Source organism: Doryrhamphus excisus, unplaced genomic scaffold (assembly GCF_037039965.1).
Source record: "Doryrhamphus excisus strain RoL-2023G ecotype Guam unplaced genomic scaffold, RoL_Dexc_Guam_v1.1 HiC_scaffold_24, whole genome shotgun sequence".
Classification (NCBI taxonomy): Eukaryota; Metazoa; Chordata; class Actinopteri; order Syngnathiformes; family Syngnathidae; genus Doryrhamphus; species Doryrhamphus excisus.
In genome coordinates this window covers 3,051,155-3,069,496 of record NW_027621862.1, presented here as the reverse complement: position 1 = coordinate 3,069,496, position 18,342 = coordinate 3,051,155, and the positions used below count along the sequence as shown (strand labels likewise).

At 38.7% G+C, this 18,342-nt stretch overlaps 1 protein-coding gene across 1 annotated transcript in view; it reads right to left on the bottom strand.

Annotated features, from left to right (window-relative positions):
• The window catches only part of nrg3b (neuregulin 3b), a 241,533-nt gene that overhangs the window by 10,035 nt on the left and 213,156 nt on the right, over window positions 1–18,342 (bottom strand). The window contains exons 6-7 of the mRNA XM_058061816.2: window positions 16,419–16,539; window positions 6,406–6,506 (exon numbers count right to left, since the gene is read on the bottom strand). Of these exons, the coding sequence (XP_057917799.2) occupies window positions 6,406–6,506; window positions 16,419–16,539 (222 nt within the window). The remainder of the gene's footprint in view (window positions 1–6,405; window positions 6,507–16,418; window positions 16,540–18,342) is intronic.

Sequence of the window (18,342 nt, the reverse complement as noted above, 5' to 3'; positions counted from 1 at the left end):
CTATCGTCATCATGCGAAACAGATGTCATTTAACAATTAAATTTTTTTTATTTGCATAATCATCGCCTCCTGTGAGAAGATGGAGGATAGAGGGCCAATAAAGCGTCATCATTGGCTTAGCGGCTGCTGGGTCATAAATCAAGGTCACACTGCCACTGGCACTGCAGGAAAAGTCAAAGAAAAAAGGTCATTAGAAAAAAAATAACTGTCTCTACCAGACAAAAATTCCCATATTTCATCCTTGGAACTTAATGGAAAAATGTTTCTGAACAGTTTTCAGTACTTTCAATTAGGGATTGTGTTGATAACATTTGGAAAGAAAGGGATTAGCCACACAATAAAAGGGAAACTCATCCATATATTTTCTATACCGCTTATCCTTATGAGGGTCGCGGGCATGCTGGAGCCTATCCCAGCTGTCTTCAGGCAAGAATACACCCTGGACTGGTGGCCAGCCAATCACAGGGCACATATAGACAAACAACCATTCACACTCACATTCATACCTATGGACAATTTGGAGTTGCTAATTAAGCTAGCATGTTTTTGGAATGTGGGAGGAAACCGGAGTACCCGGAGAAAACCCACACATGCACGGGGAGAACATGCAAACTCGACACAGAGATGCCCGAGCAGGGAATCGAACTTGGCATGGGTTCGACAATCTATAATCAGCAAACTGCTCCTGTGCTATCGCTCTAAATTACAGTAAAGGCCAAAATTTTGGACACACTCCATACAACCCAAGGGTCCAAACCTCATTAATAAGAATTAATTCCACCAAGTAACCCTGACAAAGCACATCTCTGAAGAGAAAACCTCCCCCAACAGAGGGGCAGTTTCAGTGGCAGATTATTATCACTGTCCTGCTCAACCAAAAGACTGAGCAAATCATTCATCCCCAATTCTATGCGACTTTATGTAAAATATGTATAATAGTATTCTCGTTTTTTTTCCTTTATATGTCAACTTTATTTACGATTGTTGCAGTTTCAGTGGCAGATTACTATCACTGTCCTGCTCAACCAAAAGACTGAGCAAATCATTCATCCTCAATTCTATGCGACTTTATGTAAAATATGTATAATAGTATTCTCGTTTTTTTTCCTTTATATGTCAACTTTATTTACAATTGTTGCAGTTTAAGTGGCAGATTACTATCACTGTCCTGCTCAACCAAAAGACTGAGCAAATCATTCATCCCCAATTCTTTGCGACTTTATGTAAAATATGTGTAATAGTATTCTCGTTGTTTTCTTTTATATGTCAACTTTATTTACAATTGTTGCTGTTTCAGTGGCAGATTACTATCACTGTCCTGTTCAACCAAAAGACTGAGCAAATCATTCATCCTCAATTCTATGCGACTTTGTGTAAATATGTATTATAGTATTCTTGTTGTTTTCCTTCATATGTCAACTTTATTTACAATTGTTGCAGTTTCGGTGGCAGATTACTATCACTGTCCTGCTCAACCAAAAGACTGAGCAAATCATTCATCCTCAATTCTATGCGACTTTGTGTAAATATGTATAATAGTATTCTTGTTGTTTTCCTTTATATGTCAACTTTATTTACAACTGTTGCAGTTTCAATGGCAGATTACTATCACTGTCCTGCTCAATCAAAAGACCGAGCAAATCATTCATCCTCAATTCTATGCGACTTTATGTAAATATGTATAATAGTATTCTCATTGTTTTCCTTTATATGTCAACTTTATTTACAATTGTTGCAGTTTCTGTGGCAGATTACTATCACTGTCCTGCTCAACCAAAAGATTGTTGTACTTTGAGAGTAATGTTAAACCGGAGTCAAACTTCTAGTGTAGTAACACACATGGCGAATAAATCTGATTCTGGATGTAATTTTTGTCGTGTTATGACTTCATTGTCATAAATTTGCGACTATCATTTTTCTCATAAAATAATAACTTAATTCAAGGTTATGGTTATTGTGGGTCACATTTTATTAGATTTTCTTTTAGTGTGGCTGTAATACGCCTTCATAGTTGTTTCCTCCACACCATAAATGTCTGCAAAAGTTTGCAAAAGCACATTTTTATTGAGTTTGTAATGTTGAAATGTTTAAGAAATACCAAATAAACCGAAGCAGTTATTATTGTGTTTCACTAAAGCCAATATACCGCGAAGGCCTTATATGATTTAGGATGAGTGACTATTGAGTAACACAAAAAATCACAGCAGGAAAACATTTCCAGGACAGTGTTTCTTCTTTTACCGTCTTGCTGCTTTGGTCTTTTGTCATTTTTAGACTTTATGTTTGTGCATAATAACAGAATGTAACATATTCTCAGAGTTGAGGTGAAAGAAAAACAAGAAAATAAAGCTGGTGTTCTTACAGTTTGTGTGTGTGTTGGCATAGGGAATAGGGAAAGTCTAACAAGGAGTTGACATGCAAAACTTTCCGGGCTTGATTCGAAAATAAAATGAACAAAGGCGTACTGATATGACCTCAACAATTGTATTGTTGTTTTTTTTTTAATTAACTGCTTTACATGAGAAAATGGGAAAATGCATAAAAACAGAATGAGAATAAACCTCATTATTTTCCATCTTCTAGCCGAGGGTGGAATCAAACTCGGGTCTCCTAGCTGTGTGGCCTGCGTGCTAACCATTCAGGCCATAATACAGTCATTAAGTTTCAAAAATTCATAAAGTAATTAATTGATCGCTGTCTTGTGGTTGACTATAGCATATTATTAGTCAAATCAAATATTGCAATACATTCATTCATTCATTCATTGATTTTTTACCGCTTATCCTCACAAGGGTCGCAGGGGGTGCTGGAGCCTATCCCAGCTGTCTTGGTGCGGGAGGCGGGGTACACCCTGGACTGGTGGCCAGCCAGCCAATCACAGGGCACATATAGACAAACAACCATTCACACTCACATTCATACCTATGGACAATTGGGAGAAAACCCAGCGAAAACCCACGCATACACGGGGAGAACATGCAAACTCCACACAGAGATAGCCGAGGGTGGGATTGAACCCAGTTCTCCTCGCTGTGAGGTCTGCGCGCTAACCACTCGAACACCGTGCAGCCTGGCCAGTGATCAATATTGACCAATTTCCGAGGAAAAACACATCATCAGCATACATTGATAAAAGCTTTTCAACAGCTGATCCCCTGTGGGTAGTACTGTCGCGACCCACAGCCTGTGTGTCTTTATAGTGTGTTGCACATTGACAACCATCACGAACATCAAGTTATTGATGAGCTTTCAACTCGTAATTTGGACATCATTTGATTATAACATAAAAATGCTGAACCGGCACAGAAAGGCACGGCATGGACCGGCAGCGATGTCATGATTATTCATTGACTCACAAAATGTTATTTGTGTCAATCTTGCAGAGAATAAGCCAACGAGGCGATACAGGTGCTGTGCATCCTGCTTGCGAAACACTGATCGATTGGGCATCATTTATCAGGAAGTTGTCTCTCATAAAACTGATGAACCATGTTGTTTTTCTTGTACTAGGAGACCAGGGTTCAATTCCACCCTCGGCCATCTCTGTGTGGAATTTGCATGTTCTCCCAGTGCATGCGTGGGTTTTCTCCGGGTACTCCGGTTTCCTCCCACATTCCAAAAACATGCTAGGTTAATTAGCGACTCCAAATTGTCCATAGGTATGAATGTGAGTGTGAATGGTTGTTTGTCTATATGTGCCCTGTGATTGGCTGGCAACCAGTCCACGGTGTACCACTCCTCTCGCCCGAAGACAGCTGGGATTGGCTCCAGCACACCCAGCGACCCTCGTGAGGAAAATCGGTAGAAAATGAATGGAACCCTAGGAATTCTACCTAGCAACAACCATACCTGTCTAGTCTCCCATTTTTGCCCTTTTCCAGTTTCCAATTCTACCTAGCAACAACCATACCTGTCTAGTTTCCCATTTTTGCCCTTTTCCAGTTTCCAATTCTACCTAGCAACAACCATACCTGTCTAGTTTCCCATTTTTGCCCTTTTCCAGTTTCCAATTCTACCTAGCAACAACCATACCTGTCTAGTCTCCCATTTTTGCCTTTTTCCAGTTTCCAATTCTACCTAGCAACAACCATACCTGTCTAGTCTCCCCATTTTCCACTTTTCTAGTGTCCAATTCTACCTAGCAACAACCATACCTGTCTAGTCTCCCATTTTTGCCCGTTTCTAGTTCCTTCCTGCTTTCAAATCAAATTTGTCTGTATTTTAAAGCCGTTGTCTGCCCTTGTCAGTCACTGCACGCCCTGCACTGGTGGCCAGCCAATCACAGGGCACATATAGACAAACAACCATTCACACTCACATTCATACCTACGAACAAAGTCACTGAGAATAGTTTTGCAATGTTTTTGGTTTATGTTCTGCTGGTTGTTGAAAAAAGTGAAATAAGTTAAGTCTTAAAAATTATTTGTCATAAGAAAAACTACATTTGTAGTCTGCGCTCCCATGCAGCCCACCTCCACAGCTTCAAAAAACCCCTTGGGGAAACCTACACTTTTATATTCACAAAGGAGATACAAAGGTAAGCCCTGCGTCATACTGACAGCTTTTTGGATTTGTTGTTGTTTTTTTTTTTTTTTTTTTTTTTACTGGCTCACTCCGCGTTGCTCTTTCTCGGGTCAACAGCCGAAAACATCTCCAAATCATCCATCAGAGTCTAATTCAGCGCCGCCTCGCCTGACTCAGACAAGCGGAACAGATGATTGACTGTCTGCCGCCCTGGATGAAACACCTGCGTGACACTGCAATGTGTTTTTTTCATCAAATTTGTCACCTGTCTAGCGGCGGCAGCCTCCAATCAGCGATACATCCCGGACGTCCTTGCTTTCTAATGCCTGAAGCTGCACTCATCATGCAGACTTTTAAATAAACGTGCCCATGCTTTTTGCACCATTTTTTTCCTCATTTGCATCCCATTACGTGGCAGATTTATGGCCGCCTTTTCCAAAGTTGCCCATAATTAGGACAATGGCGATAGATCAAGTGGAAAGCAGACATTTACCGTCACTCATTTCAGGTGATTTGGCAGCAGTGAGTGCAAGTGACGCTGTCTGAGGGAGAAGTTCCGGTGAGTCGGTTTGAAGCTTGTTGCCTGACATGAATGTCATCAAGTGTCCAAATTTGTCTGCAGAAGTATCAGGATTTTTATTTGATTTTTTTTTACCCCCCTTTGACTTCCCAGGCCGCCCCTCTGGCTTAATTAAATTCTGATTCAGCACAAAGCAGAAGCACCTCTGACGTTCCTTGCACGGTCGTATGAAGCGCAGCATACCAAAAGTATTTGGTTAAATTAACTCAGCAGGCTAATTTTTCTCAGTCTTACCGCATTTGTTGGTGTGTTATTAATAATTAATTTTGGTTGACCAGAAAGTGCCAAAAGTATTTGGTTAAATCAACTCAGCAGGCTAATTTTTCTCAGTCTTACCGCATTTGTTGGTGTGTTATTAATAACAATCAATTTTGGTTGACCAGAAAGTGCCAACTCAGCAGGCTAATTTTTCTCCGTCTTACCGCATTTGTTGGTGTGCTATTAATAACAATCAATTTTGGTTGACCAGAAAGTGCCAAATGTATTTGGTTAAATCAACTCAGCAGGCTAATTTTTCTCCCTCTTACCGCATTTGTTGGTGTGCTATTAATAACAATCAATTTTGGTTGACCAGAAAGTGCCAAAAGTATTTGGTTAAATCAACTCAGCAGGCTAACTTTTCTCCGTCTTACCACATTTGTTGGTGTGTTAGTAATAACAATCAATTTTGGATGACCAGAAAGTGCCAAAAGTATTTGGTTAAATCAACTCAGCAGGCTAATTTTTCTCCGTCTTACCACATTTGTTGGTGTGTTATTGAAAGTGCCAAAAGTATTTGGTTAAATCAACTCAGCAGGCTAATTTTTCTCCATCTTACCACATTTGTTGGTGTGTTATTAATAACAATCAATTTTGGTTGACCAGAAAGTGCCAAAACTATTTGGTTAAATCAACTCAGCAGGCTAATTTTTCTCCATCTTACCACATTTGTTGGTGTGTTATTAATAACAATCAATTTTGGTTGACCAGAAAGTGCCAAAACTATTTGGTTAAATCAACTCAGCAGGCTAATTTTTCTCAGTCTTACCGCATTTGTTGGTGTGTTATTAATAACAATCAATTTTGGTTGACCAGAAAGTGCCAAAAGTATTTGGTTAAATCAACTCAGCAGGCTAATTTTTCTCCATCTTACCGCATTTTTTGGTGTGTTATTAATAACAATTAATTTTGGTTGACCGGAAAGTGCACATCCGTGACAATGATGTAGCTCATTTGTGTATTGTCCAAAGGTCAAGGTCACATTGCAGGTTGATTGCGTTACACTGCGTGTGCATGTGTGAGTGATGAGGCCTGATTTTCACCTGAAGCGTTTCCCTTTTGACAGCGCTCTGCTGAGAATGGGCGTGGCTCCAATCGACGCTTCTGGCTCCGCATTGGAAGGACACCCGTGGGGGCCGCAGCTCTGTAAAGAAGACACAAATCAGATTGTCAGGCATCCTTACGGTGCATGGACGCTAATTTTGACAACCTGGGGTTGACTCAAAGTTGAGAAAATATGAAAGTGGATAAATATGAATATTTTTTGGCACAGTTCAGACTCTCATACTGGTGCCAGATTGAAACGGCGCCTGAACCAGTACTTAAAGAAGAACACAAATGTCGTCCTTTTTATTTTTACAGAATTGTGTGAGAAGCAAGCTGAACACAACAATCATTTAAATACTGAAATAACATAAATAAAATCCGAACAAAGAACAAATTATATAATAATTGTAATATACAAAACAACCTATAAAGCCTGCATACATACAGAACATCATTTTGTAATTTCTACATCAAACTTTCTAGATCTTCCAGACTCTGCGCCTCCTCCAGTAGTTTTCTTAGATTTCCTGCCTTCCACCTGAATACAGCCCACTTCGCTGTGATTGGTCGCACTCCCAAGCGATCCCGAGGACTTCCAGAAATGTCGGTCCGCATTAACTGATTGCATTAATCTAAAATGTGGCATCAATTAAGAAAAACAAGCTGCTTACTAAAAATAGAAATGTATGTAGTGGGTTCAGTGGACATGCTGTCACTCAATCTTTGTTTTATTTGTTACCGTGTTCTCCAAATATGATACTTTTCCCAGTATCATAACCTCCATTTCGGTGAAAATCCACTTCTTCATCCTGGTTGTGTTCCGATAAGACATGACTACGAATAACAATGGCATTCATAACAATGCAATTAAGGCTTATTAAATATGGACACTAAATTCATGAGGCACTTTGCATTCAGCGTCTATGGTGAAGCAGAAGCGTGGAAAGGGCGTGACTTGAGGTGAAGTTGCTCAAAGTGGAATCCATAAAATCACTTTTAATAAGTCGGAATATTTTTGCACAGCAGATATACCTAAAATGTGCGTACCGAGACTTGTGTTGTAATATTGATGTTCAGAATTCGCTTGCCGTGACCGTGATTAGTGGATAATGAGAAAGTATTGTGTTGCCAGTGTCGAGAGCGATGGGCGAATGTGTGTGTGTGTGGTGTCGGAATTGAGCTCTGTTGTGATAAATAAAGTTTTGTTTTACTTAAAAGACTTCAAGGACTTGTTGGAAGTGACTGAATCTGTTATATAATAATAATAATAATAATAATAATAATAATAATAATAATAATAATAATAATAATAATAATAATAATAATAATAATAATAATACTTATTATTATTATTATTATTATTATTATTATTATTATTATTATTATATATTATTATAAGATAATAATACTTATTATTATTATTATTATTATATATTATTATAATATAATAATAAGTATTATTATTATTATTATTATACTTATTATTATTATTATTATTATTATACTTATTATTATTATTATTATTATATAATAGATTCAGTAATTGCATGCAGATTCAGTAACAGATTAATAATAATAATAATAATACTTATTATTATTAATATTATTATTATTATTATTATTATACTTATTATTATTATTATTATTATATAATAACAGATTCAGTAATTGCATGCAGATTCAGTAACAGATTATTATTAATATTAATAATAATAATAATAATAATAATAATAAATATTATTATTATTGTACTTATTATTATTATTATTATTATTATTATTATTATTATTATTATTATTATTATTATATAATAATAGATTCAGTAATTGCATGCAGATTCAGTAACAGATTAATAATAATAATAATAATACTTATTATTATTAATATTATTATTATTATTATTATTATACTTATTATTATTATTATTATTATATAATAACAGATTCAGTAATTGCATGCAGATTCAGTAACAGATTATTATTAATATTAATAATAATAATAATAATAATAATAATAATAATAATAATAATAATAATAATAATAATAATAATAATAATAATAATAATAATAATAATAATAATAATAATAATAATACTTATTATTATTATTAATATTATTATTATTATTATTATTATTAATATTATTATTATTAATATTATATCTAATAGTTTCTCAAAGAGATCTTCACAATACACACTCACAGAATTGCAAACAACTGGTTTAAAAAAACAATGAGAGTCACACAATAAATGCACGGTTCTCACTCACACAGGCTTAACTTTCACTTCTAGAGCAGCACAGCAATTGCTCTAGATTGTGTTTTTTAATTCTGTGCATTTTCCTCATTGATACAAGAGTCCAGTTCTGTACCCAAATACATTTTTTCAAATAAAAACCATTCTATTCGCACTGCGTTTTACAATCCAATTCCACTTCTGAACTACAGAAAGAGGCCCGGAGCGTAAAAAAAAATCCAATTACTCCTCAAAACAGTTAACTTTGGATCCATTTTTAGCTGCGATCTAAATAAAAACCCGCCGCAAGTGATGTAGAGCAGTACAGTCAAAAGTGTTTGGAGGTAAAATACATAATGTGGGAATAAAGCGGCATACCGGCAGTCTGGTGAGTTTTATGTCCCCCTCTGTCTCTCGTGTTCAATGGCGTATTCCCTCGTGATCCGGCACTGTCTTTAATTACACTTTACATTTTAAAGCGCAGATTAAAAGCATCAAGCAAGCACGCTGGTTCTCGGAGACAAGAATTAATCCTACACATTAATGGCTTTGCCCCAACGCCCTATAGGCTATTCTTTTTCCCATATAGTCTTATCAAAATGAGAACCATTATCTTTGGACAGTTCCCAGAAAGCTCCACCTGCAGGAAAGAACTAAATCACAATCGGGAGATAATTCCGAACATCTTTCTCCGGGGACAACTTTAAATTCAAACACTCTTGAGGTTGATGAATTCGAAATCTGGTTCTGGAATTTATTGTATTTGCACACAAAGACAAGGACTACTTTGTTTTAGAACACGATGCATTCAGATTAGTATTCATATCCAAGTACAACAACCGATATTACTACACATTTTTTGGCACTGCTTGCTAGCTCCTTGTTGTCGTATAATCACTTAACTACGCGTCGTTTGCATTCAACGGTTCGACGGCAAGTTGCCATTTCATTAATTATGGCGATACTTTGAGAAGCGTTTCGTATCAAGACCATCGTCGTTGTCACAGCGCTCGCTAAACAAAGTAGCAATTAAATTCTTCATACGGTACATGCAGTCTCTCTGAGGGATGGATTCCTGTTACCGGGAAAATTGAATTTTTTCTTCTTCTGAGTGTCTGGCACAAAAAAGCAAAGTTGTCAGTATCTGTTCGATTTTTACCGGATGCCAACCGGTTGAGGCTGGGTTTTGCAGAAATGGAGGTTGATCAAGCTTTGGCAGTTGGTACAAGCAATTCCTACAGGTTTTTCCAAGATCTGCAGTACTTAGTACTGACTTTGTGTGCATAAGAACAGTATTCGGAACACTGTGGTATTATACTCTTGTAGTTGGTAATGGTAATGGTTTTATTTCATTTGAACATGCGTCAGATTACAATTGAATGCATCCCATAATCAGTTCACAGTTCCACATGTCCAAAAGGAGTAGGAAGAAGCAAAGCTTATTAAATCCTACCCCTCCATCTGGTACTTTTATAATCAGTAACTGTTACATTTGTTCACTTCCTGCTTTCCTAATATAATTAAAAATGTAATGTAATATTGTCAGGTATATGATAACTTAAATGAACATTAACCTTTCAAATGTATTTTATTTTATTTTATTTTATTTTATTTTATTTTATTTTATTTTATTTTATTTTATTTTATTTTATTTTATTTTATTTTATTTTATTTTTCCAAAAGGTTTAGGAAGAAGCAAAGCTTATTAAATCCTACCCCTCCATCTGGTACTTTTACAGTCAGTAACTGTTACATTTGTTCACTTCCTGCTTTCCTAAAATAGTTTACATATTTTTTATGATTAAAATGTTTTTTTAATTTTTAATTTTTTTTATTTTATTTTTGTCACGTACCAAACCCAAAATGAAAAAATGAACACATTATTCAAGTGTATTTTTAAGCAAAATTAAGCATTTTTTTTAGGTTTCAAAGTTGAATTTAAAGGGAAGGACAGGCCCTCACATGTAACAATTTTTTTTTTTAAAAAGCTAAAGAATGCCAGCAGTTTTTAATTTTGACCATTATTCTTGTTTCATTATTCTAGATATGGTAATGGTAATGGTTTAATTTCATTTGAACATGCATCAGATTACAATTGAATGCATCACATAATCAGTTCATCAGTTATATCAGCAAGTTAAAGTATTTGTGATTTTAGAAATAAGGAGTAAGTATGTTCTCTGTAGGCGGCATTATGAATTATCCTGACTGACCTTTTTTTTAGTTGAACAGCATTATCAATGCACAATTTATTATTTTTTAAATCCCGTACATACATCACAGGGAGTGATTTTTAAAAAGCATCCATCCTCGCTTTAAAGGATCTTTGTTTCTAAAAGACTTCAAGGACTTTTTGGAAGTCACTGAATCGGAATTCATTTAGCGCTGAAATGAGGCATTGGCAGCTACTTATTTTTTGGTCATTGTGTCATGATCGAAGGTCATATCAACAAAATAAATACACATTTGGAAAACCCTCACCGAGACCTCTAATTTGAGGTATGACTTGATGTAGTTTTTTGATTTTTGTTTTTACGTTACTAGTGCTAAAATGACAATCGGGACAATCTTAACTTAACTCAATGTCCACTCAATTGGACAAATATGTACAAAGGTATTTAATTTTTATTTTTTTTAGGATGTCTGATAATATTTCAAACTTTGCATGTTGTTCTTATATGGATGTTTGTGCCACATAGAAATGTGCAGCTTTCCAAACTGAACTGACGTGTTACGAGCATAATTTAATTAGATTTTTATTTGTGAATTTATTATTGCGATATTACCGGAACATGTTATTTTAGTTGACTCTTAGTCAGGATTTTTGAATGGCTTTTGATGAGACAAAATGTTTAAAATAATTATGATACTTTTTCTATATAAATAATAATTATTTTTCTTATTGTGCATAAACTGCGATTATTTTGGAAATGCGTCAGTTGACATCACAGTAAAAAAAAAAACACATATTTTGATTCATTACCTGACATTGATATATAGGCTGATATCGATATCGGCAATACTGGACAATATCAATATTATGTGTTAGTTATTACTATTATTATTATTCTAAATACACTTTTAGATTCAGTCCAATATCTCATTGCAGTGTCTATCGAATAGCTTCTCAAAGAGAAGTGGATGTTTGTGCCACATGGAAATGTGCAGCTTTCCAAGCATAATTTAATTAGATTTTTATTTTATTTTTTTTTACTCTTGTAGTTGAACCGAATAAAAAAAACCCTGTACTGTTTTTTTTTATAATTTTTAAAATCACGTACATACATCACAGGGAGTGATTTTTAAAAAGCATCCATCCTCGCCTCAAAGGATCTTTGTTTCGAGCTCACTTCAGCCATCAAAGGCACAGATAAAGAAGAACAGCGTTCTGATGTTGTGGTGCAATGATGCTCTGGAAATCTCACACATGTCTTTTTCCAACATGGCTTCAAGCTGACGTTGGGTGGAGACGGATGTCGCTGTGGTCGCTTGGCAATCTTTCCTCGGACTCTACAGCTCATTCCCTCCTCCCGGGGTGCTTAAAGCCAATGATCTATCCCATCCTACCTTAAGCTTACCTCATACTGTTTTGGTATAGCTTGTTTTTATGTTTGTGTCTTCCACTCGGCTTCCTTCAAGCTCTTCGGGAAATTTTGAAACCCGACATGAAAGCCTGGTTTTACTCGTTTCGGAAACTTTTATGGAAGGATATGATTGTCTTTCCGGGCCTGGATTTACATTAAACGTTCTAACACTTCTCAGCTGTCAACCGCTCAAAGTCATCATTCCGGGTGACAGCCTCAAAGAGCTTTTAGGAGTTCCGTGGGTGGGGCTCGCTGAAGACCGGGTGTTGGTTTCAGCGGTAGACGCTCGTGCATTATTGAAGAGCTCTGGGTTAAGAGCTACATTCTGAGAAGTACTCACGCAAAAGCGGATGCAACAAAACCGAGAAACGGGATTTGATTACAGATACAACAATGTCTCCAGCAAGTCCATTGGTTTTTTAAAAAACGCAACTGTCTATCCGAACACCGATTGTGGTACAATTAGGACTTGAACCAAAATTTCCTGAAAAATAGACCCCAAAAGTGACGTTTTATCACACTGTATTCGTTCCTGATCCTATCCATCATGGTCATTCCCAATGAGAACCTCAGCATCCTCATCTCTGCTACTTCCGGCTAACATGCAATGTTCCTCTGATGTACTCGTTCCTGATCCTATCCATCCTGGTCACTCCCAATGAGAACCCCAACATCCTCATCTCTGCTACCTCCGGCTAACATGTAATGTTCCTCTGATGTACTCGTTAGTGATCCTATCCATCCTGGTCACTCCCAATGAGAACCTCAGCATCCTCATCTCTGCTACCTCCGGCTAACATGTAATGTCCCTCTGATGTACTCGTTCCTGATCCTATCCATCCTGGTCACTCCCAATGAGAACCTCAGCATCCTCATCTCTGCTACCTCCGGCTAACATGTAATGTTCCTCTGATGTACTCGTTCCTGATCCTATCCATCATGGTCATTCCCAATGAGAACCTCAGCATCCTCATCTCTGATACCTCTGGCTAACATGTAATGTTCCTCTGATGTACTCGTTCCTGATCCTATCCATCCTGGTCACTCCCAATGAGAACCTCAGCATCCTCATCTCTGATACCTACGGCTAACATGTAATGTTCCTCTGATGTACTCGTTCCTGATCGTATCCATCCTGGTCACTCCCAATGAGAACCTCAGCATCCTCATCTCTGCTACCTCCGGCTAACATGCAATGTCCCTCTGATGTACTCCTTCCTGATCCTATCCATCATGGTCACTCCCAATGAGAACCTCAGCATCCTCATCTCTGCTACTTCCGGCTAACATGCAATGTTCCTCTGATGTACTCGTTCCTGATCGTATCCATCCTGGTCACTCCCAATGAGAACCTCAGCATCCTCATCTCTGCTACCTCCGGCTAACATGCAATGTTCCTCTGATGTACTCGTTCCTGATCCTATCCATCCTGGTCACTCCCAATGAGAACCTCAGCGTCCTCATCTCTGCTAGGTGCAAGAGCTGAAGTCCGTTATAACTGCCTGTGGTTAAAAAAAACAACGTAAACAACTTTTACTTTTATTTTTACCCGATGCTTTGCAAGACATGCTAGCATATTAGCATGTACAGCTTTTTAGATCGACCCAACAACCTTCTGGTTATACATATACTATACAAAAGCCGATTATATTGTTGCCTTAAAACAGTTTTTTTTACTTACACTCCATATAGAGAAGTGACAAAGGCATTCATAAGAGTGCTTGCTGCATGCGTTACAGTACATGATAGGATGTAATTGATATACTAGATGTCACAGATAAGGTTGAGGCATGCCCACGTAATTGCAGCCTAATGCTCTCTTGAAAAAGTCCTATCAAAAGCAGCCATCGTCAGAGTGCAGTAGCACCACTATGAATACATCATCGCTGTTTTGCTTCTTTTGTGCACGGCATGGCAGATATATAATCATTATTAACGCTAAGAACACAATTGGTTCTAATCTCAAAACCATTTTTCCCTCAAAAGAAAGTGAGGGTAAAATGAGAGCAGTGAGAAGCAGAGCGTCACAAATAGAATAGCAACATTTTTTTTCCCAGGCAAAAGCCTCCTCAGATGCTGAAAAAGGGTTTGCGATCCACCAGTTGAGAATTACTGCTGTGGATCAATGGTTCTCTCAGCTTTTTACGACCGTGTTTACTGCTTCTGCTTACAATGACAGTTTCGCTTGGAACATGAGGCGAGTTTCAGCTAAAATGAAAGGAAAAGTATACAAAACTGTGGTGAGATCAGCCATGTTGTTTGGTCTGGAGACAGTACCATTGAGGAAATGACAGAAAGAACTGGAGGTAGCAGAGATGAGGATGCTGAGGTTCTCATTGGGAGTGACCATGATGGATAGGATCAGGAACGAGTACATCACAGGGACATTACATGTTAGCCGAAGGCAGCAGAGATGAGGAGCATGAGGTTCTCATTGGGAGTGACCGGGATGGATAGGATCAGGAAGGAGTACATCAGAGGGACATTACATGTTAGAGGCCTTGGAGATAAAGTCCTTTAGGCCAGACTGAGATGGTTGGGCAGCAGAGATGAGGATCAGGAATGACTACATCAGAGGGACATTACATGGTCGCCAGAGGTAGCAGAGATGAAAATGCTGAGGTTCTCATTGGGAGTGACCATGATGGATAGGGTCAGGAAGGAGTGCATCAGAGGGACATTACATGTTAACCGGAGGTAGCAGAGTTGAGGATGCTGAGGTTCTCACTGGGAGTGACCATGATGGATAGGATCAGGAAGGAGTACATCAGAGGGACATTACATGTTAGCCGGAGGTAGCAGAGATGGGGATGCTGAGGTTCTCATTGGGAGTGACCATGATGGATAGGATCAGGAAGGAGTACATCAGAGGGACATTACATGGTCGCCAGAGGTATCAGAGATGAAAATGCTAAGGTTCTCATTGGGAGTGACCAGGATGGATAGGATCAGGAAGGAGTACATCAGAGGGACATTACATGGTCGCTGGAGGTAGCAGAGATGAAAATGCTGAGGTTCTCATTGGGAGTGACCATGATGGATAGGATCAGGAAGGAGTGCATCAGAGGGACATTACATGTTAGCCGGAGGTAGCAGAGATGGGGATGCTGAGGTTCTCATTGGGAGTGACCATGATGGATAGGATCAGGAAGGAGTACATCAGAGGGACATTACATGGTCGCCAGAGGTATCAGAGATGAAAATGCTAAGGTTCTCATTGGGAGTGACCAGGATGGATAGGATCAGGAAGGAGTACATCAGAGGGACATTACATGGTCGCTGGAGGTAGCAGAGATGAAAATGCTGAGGTTCTCATTGGGAGTGACCATGATGGATAGGATCAGGAAGGAGTGCATCAGAGGGACATTACATGTTAGCCGGAGGTAGCAGAGATGGGGATGCTGAGGTTCTCATTGGGAGTGACCATGATGGATAGGATCAGGAAGGAGTACATCAGAGGGACATTACATGGTCGCCAGAGGTATCAGAGATGAAAATGCTGAGGTTCTCATTGGGAGTGACCAGGATGGATAGGATCAGGAAGGAGTACATCAGAGGGACATTACATGGTCGCTGGAGGTAGCAGAGATGAAAATTCTGAGGTTCTCATTGGGAGTGACCATGATGGATAGGATCAGGAACGAGTACATCAGCGGGACATTACATGTTAGCCAAAGGCAGCAGAGATGAGGATGCTGAGGTTCTCATTGGGAGTGACCATGATGGATAGGATCAGGAAGGAGTACATCAGAGGGACATTACATGGTCGCCAGAGGTAGCAGAGATGAAAGATGAGGATGCTACCAAAGGTTGGCTATGCATTCATTTGGCTCATGAAGATTTGCTGCAAAATGTCCTCCTTTTTTTTGTAATTCTAGCAATGAATAATTCAATCACATGACTTCACATCTTTGCAAACTTTCCAATCCTGCTGCAGCATATTGTTTATTTTGTGAGTGTTTGCAACTTAACAACACTGGCTGGAGATGCATTATTCAGTCATTGTGAATAATTCAAAGTCATGAGCTAAATGCCATTTACCATCATTTTGATACACAAGATTCATTTGGGATCTCAGGATGTTGGAATTTTCCGCGCTTATAAGCCGATGTCATCGGTTAGCAAATTAACAAAACACTGTTTGAGGGTAAAAATACCAAGAACAACAACAAAAACCAGGTGGGAACTTGCCTTTTGGAGGCTGTATTGAGTTCTGGTGGTCGATTTGGACATCAGGCCAGAAGCGTTGATGCTGCAGTCCCTCAAGACGCGACTCTCGGAAAAGTGAGCTTGGAGTTTTTCACGCTGTCTCCTATTGATGAGTACAGACGATAACAACAATAAGACACAAAAAGATCACTAGTACTACCTAAAATTAAACAAATGTACTCATTCATTCATTCATTAATTTTCTACCGCTTATCCTCACAAGGGTCGCAGGGGTTGCTGGAGCCTATCCCAGCTGTCTTCGAGCGAGAGGCAGGGCACACCCTGGACTGGTTGCCAGCCAATCACAGGTCACATATAGACAAACAACCATTCACACTCACATTCATACCTATGGACAATTTGGAGTCGCTAATTAACCTAGCATGTTTTTGGAATGTTACATTAATTCATTCATTCATTCATTTTCAATCCTCACAAGCGTTGGGGGGGGGTGCTGGAGCCTATCCCAGCTGTCTTCAGGCAAGAGGCGGGGTACACCCTGGACTGGTGGCCAGCCAATCACAGGGCATATATAATCAAACAACCATTCACACTCACATTCATACCTATGGACAATTTGGAGTCGCTAATTAACCTAGCATGTTTTTGGAATGTGGGAGGAAACCGGAGTACCCGGAGAAAACCGAGGAGAACATGCAAACTCCACACAGAGGTGGCCGAAGGTGGGATTGAACTTGGGTCTACTAGCTGTTGGGCCTGCGCGCTAACCACACCACCACTGTGCAACCAAGAAGCCCTGTAAATGTTACATTAATTCATTCAGTGATTCATTTTCTATCCTCACAAGGATCGGGGGGGGGGTGGTGCTGGAGCCTATCCCAGCTGTCTTCGAGCGAGAGGCGGGGTACACCCTGGACTGATCGCCAGCCAATCACAGGGCACATATAGACAAACAACCATTCACACTCACATTCATACATATGGACAATTTGGAGTCGCTAATTAACCTAGCATGTTTTTGGAATGTCGGAAAAAACCCACGCATGCACGGGGAGAACATGCAAACTCCACACAGAGATGGCCGAGTGTGGAATTGAACCCTGGTCTTCAAGCTGTGAGGTCTGCACGCTAACCACTCATCCACCGTGCAGCCCCAAACGTACTCAAAAAAATACAAATAAATATGATGACAACCATTGAACAGGAAATGGACCATATAAGTCATGTTGTCCTGGCTGTTCAGTACAATTTCGCTCCATTGACTTTAATAATGAATGGAATTGAGCTGTGTACAGTGGTTAACTTCTTTTTTTAACTTGTGTGCCAAAAATGTGTTATTAAATCGGCTGTTTGACTGATGCTATTTCTATTCTTACCAATGGGAAAATGTGATTTAAGGCTTTTGTTGGAGCCCCGAGCTCCCACTGTAGGAGTATGAATATGCCAGCGTACTAATGGCTGCCGACGTCAATTACTCTCACATGCAGAAAGAAAAGGCATGTAGACAAAGGGAATTAATGGCAGTCTGTAGGGGGGGTGAATTAATTCGGGTTATACATATTCTTAATTGAAAAAAAAAGAACAGACGGGCTTTTATTTTCTGTGTTGTGGAGCTCTGACACGGCGTGATACAAATGGGTCAGCGTGACCGGGTGCGGCGTTATAATGAATGTCGCACAGACAGTAACACGCAGGATTTCATCTCCTGTTCAATTCTCGTTGACTTTTCCAAGAAAGATAGAAAGCAGACTTTGAAATAGTGTTGTCTTCTTACGGTGCCCTTTAGTTGGATGGTGTTTAGCATGCAAGGACGCCAACGTTTCCCAGCCCTGTGTGGGTGTTTTTTTTTTTTCTTTCTAAGATTAACTTTTAATGACAAATTAACATTTCATCTGAAAGTTTTAAGAATCAATTAACATTTCATCCAATCAAAGTTGAATTTAAA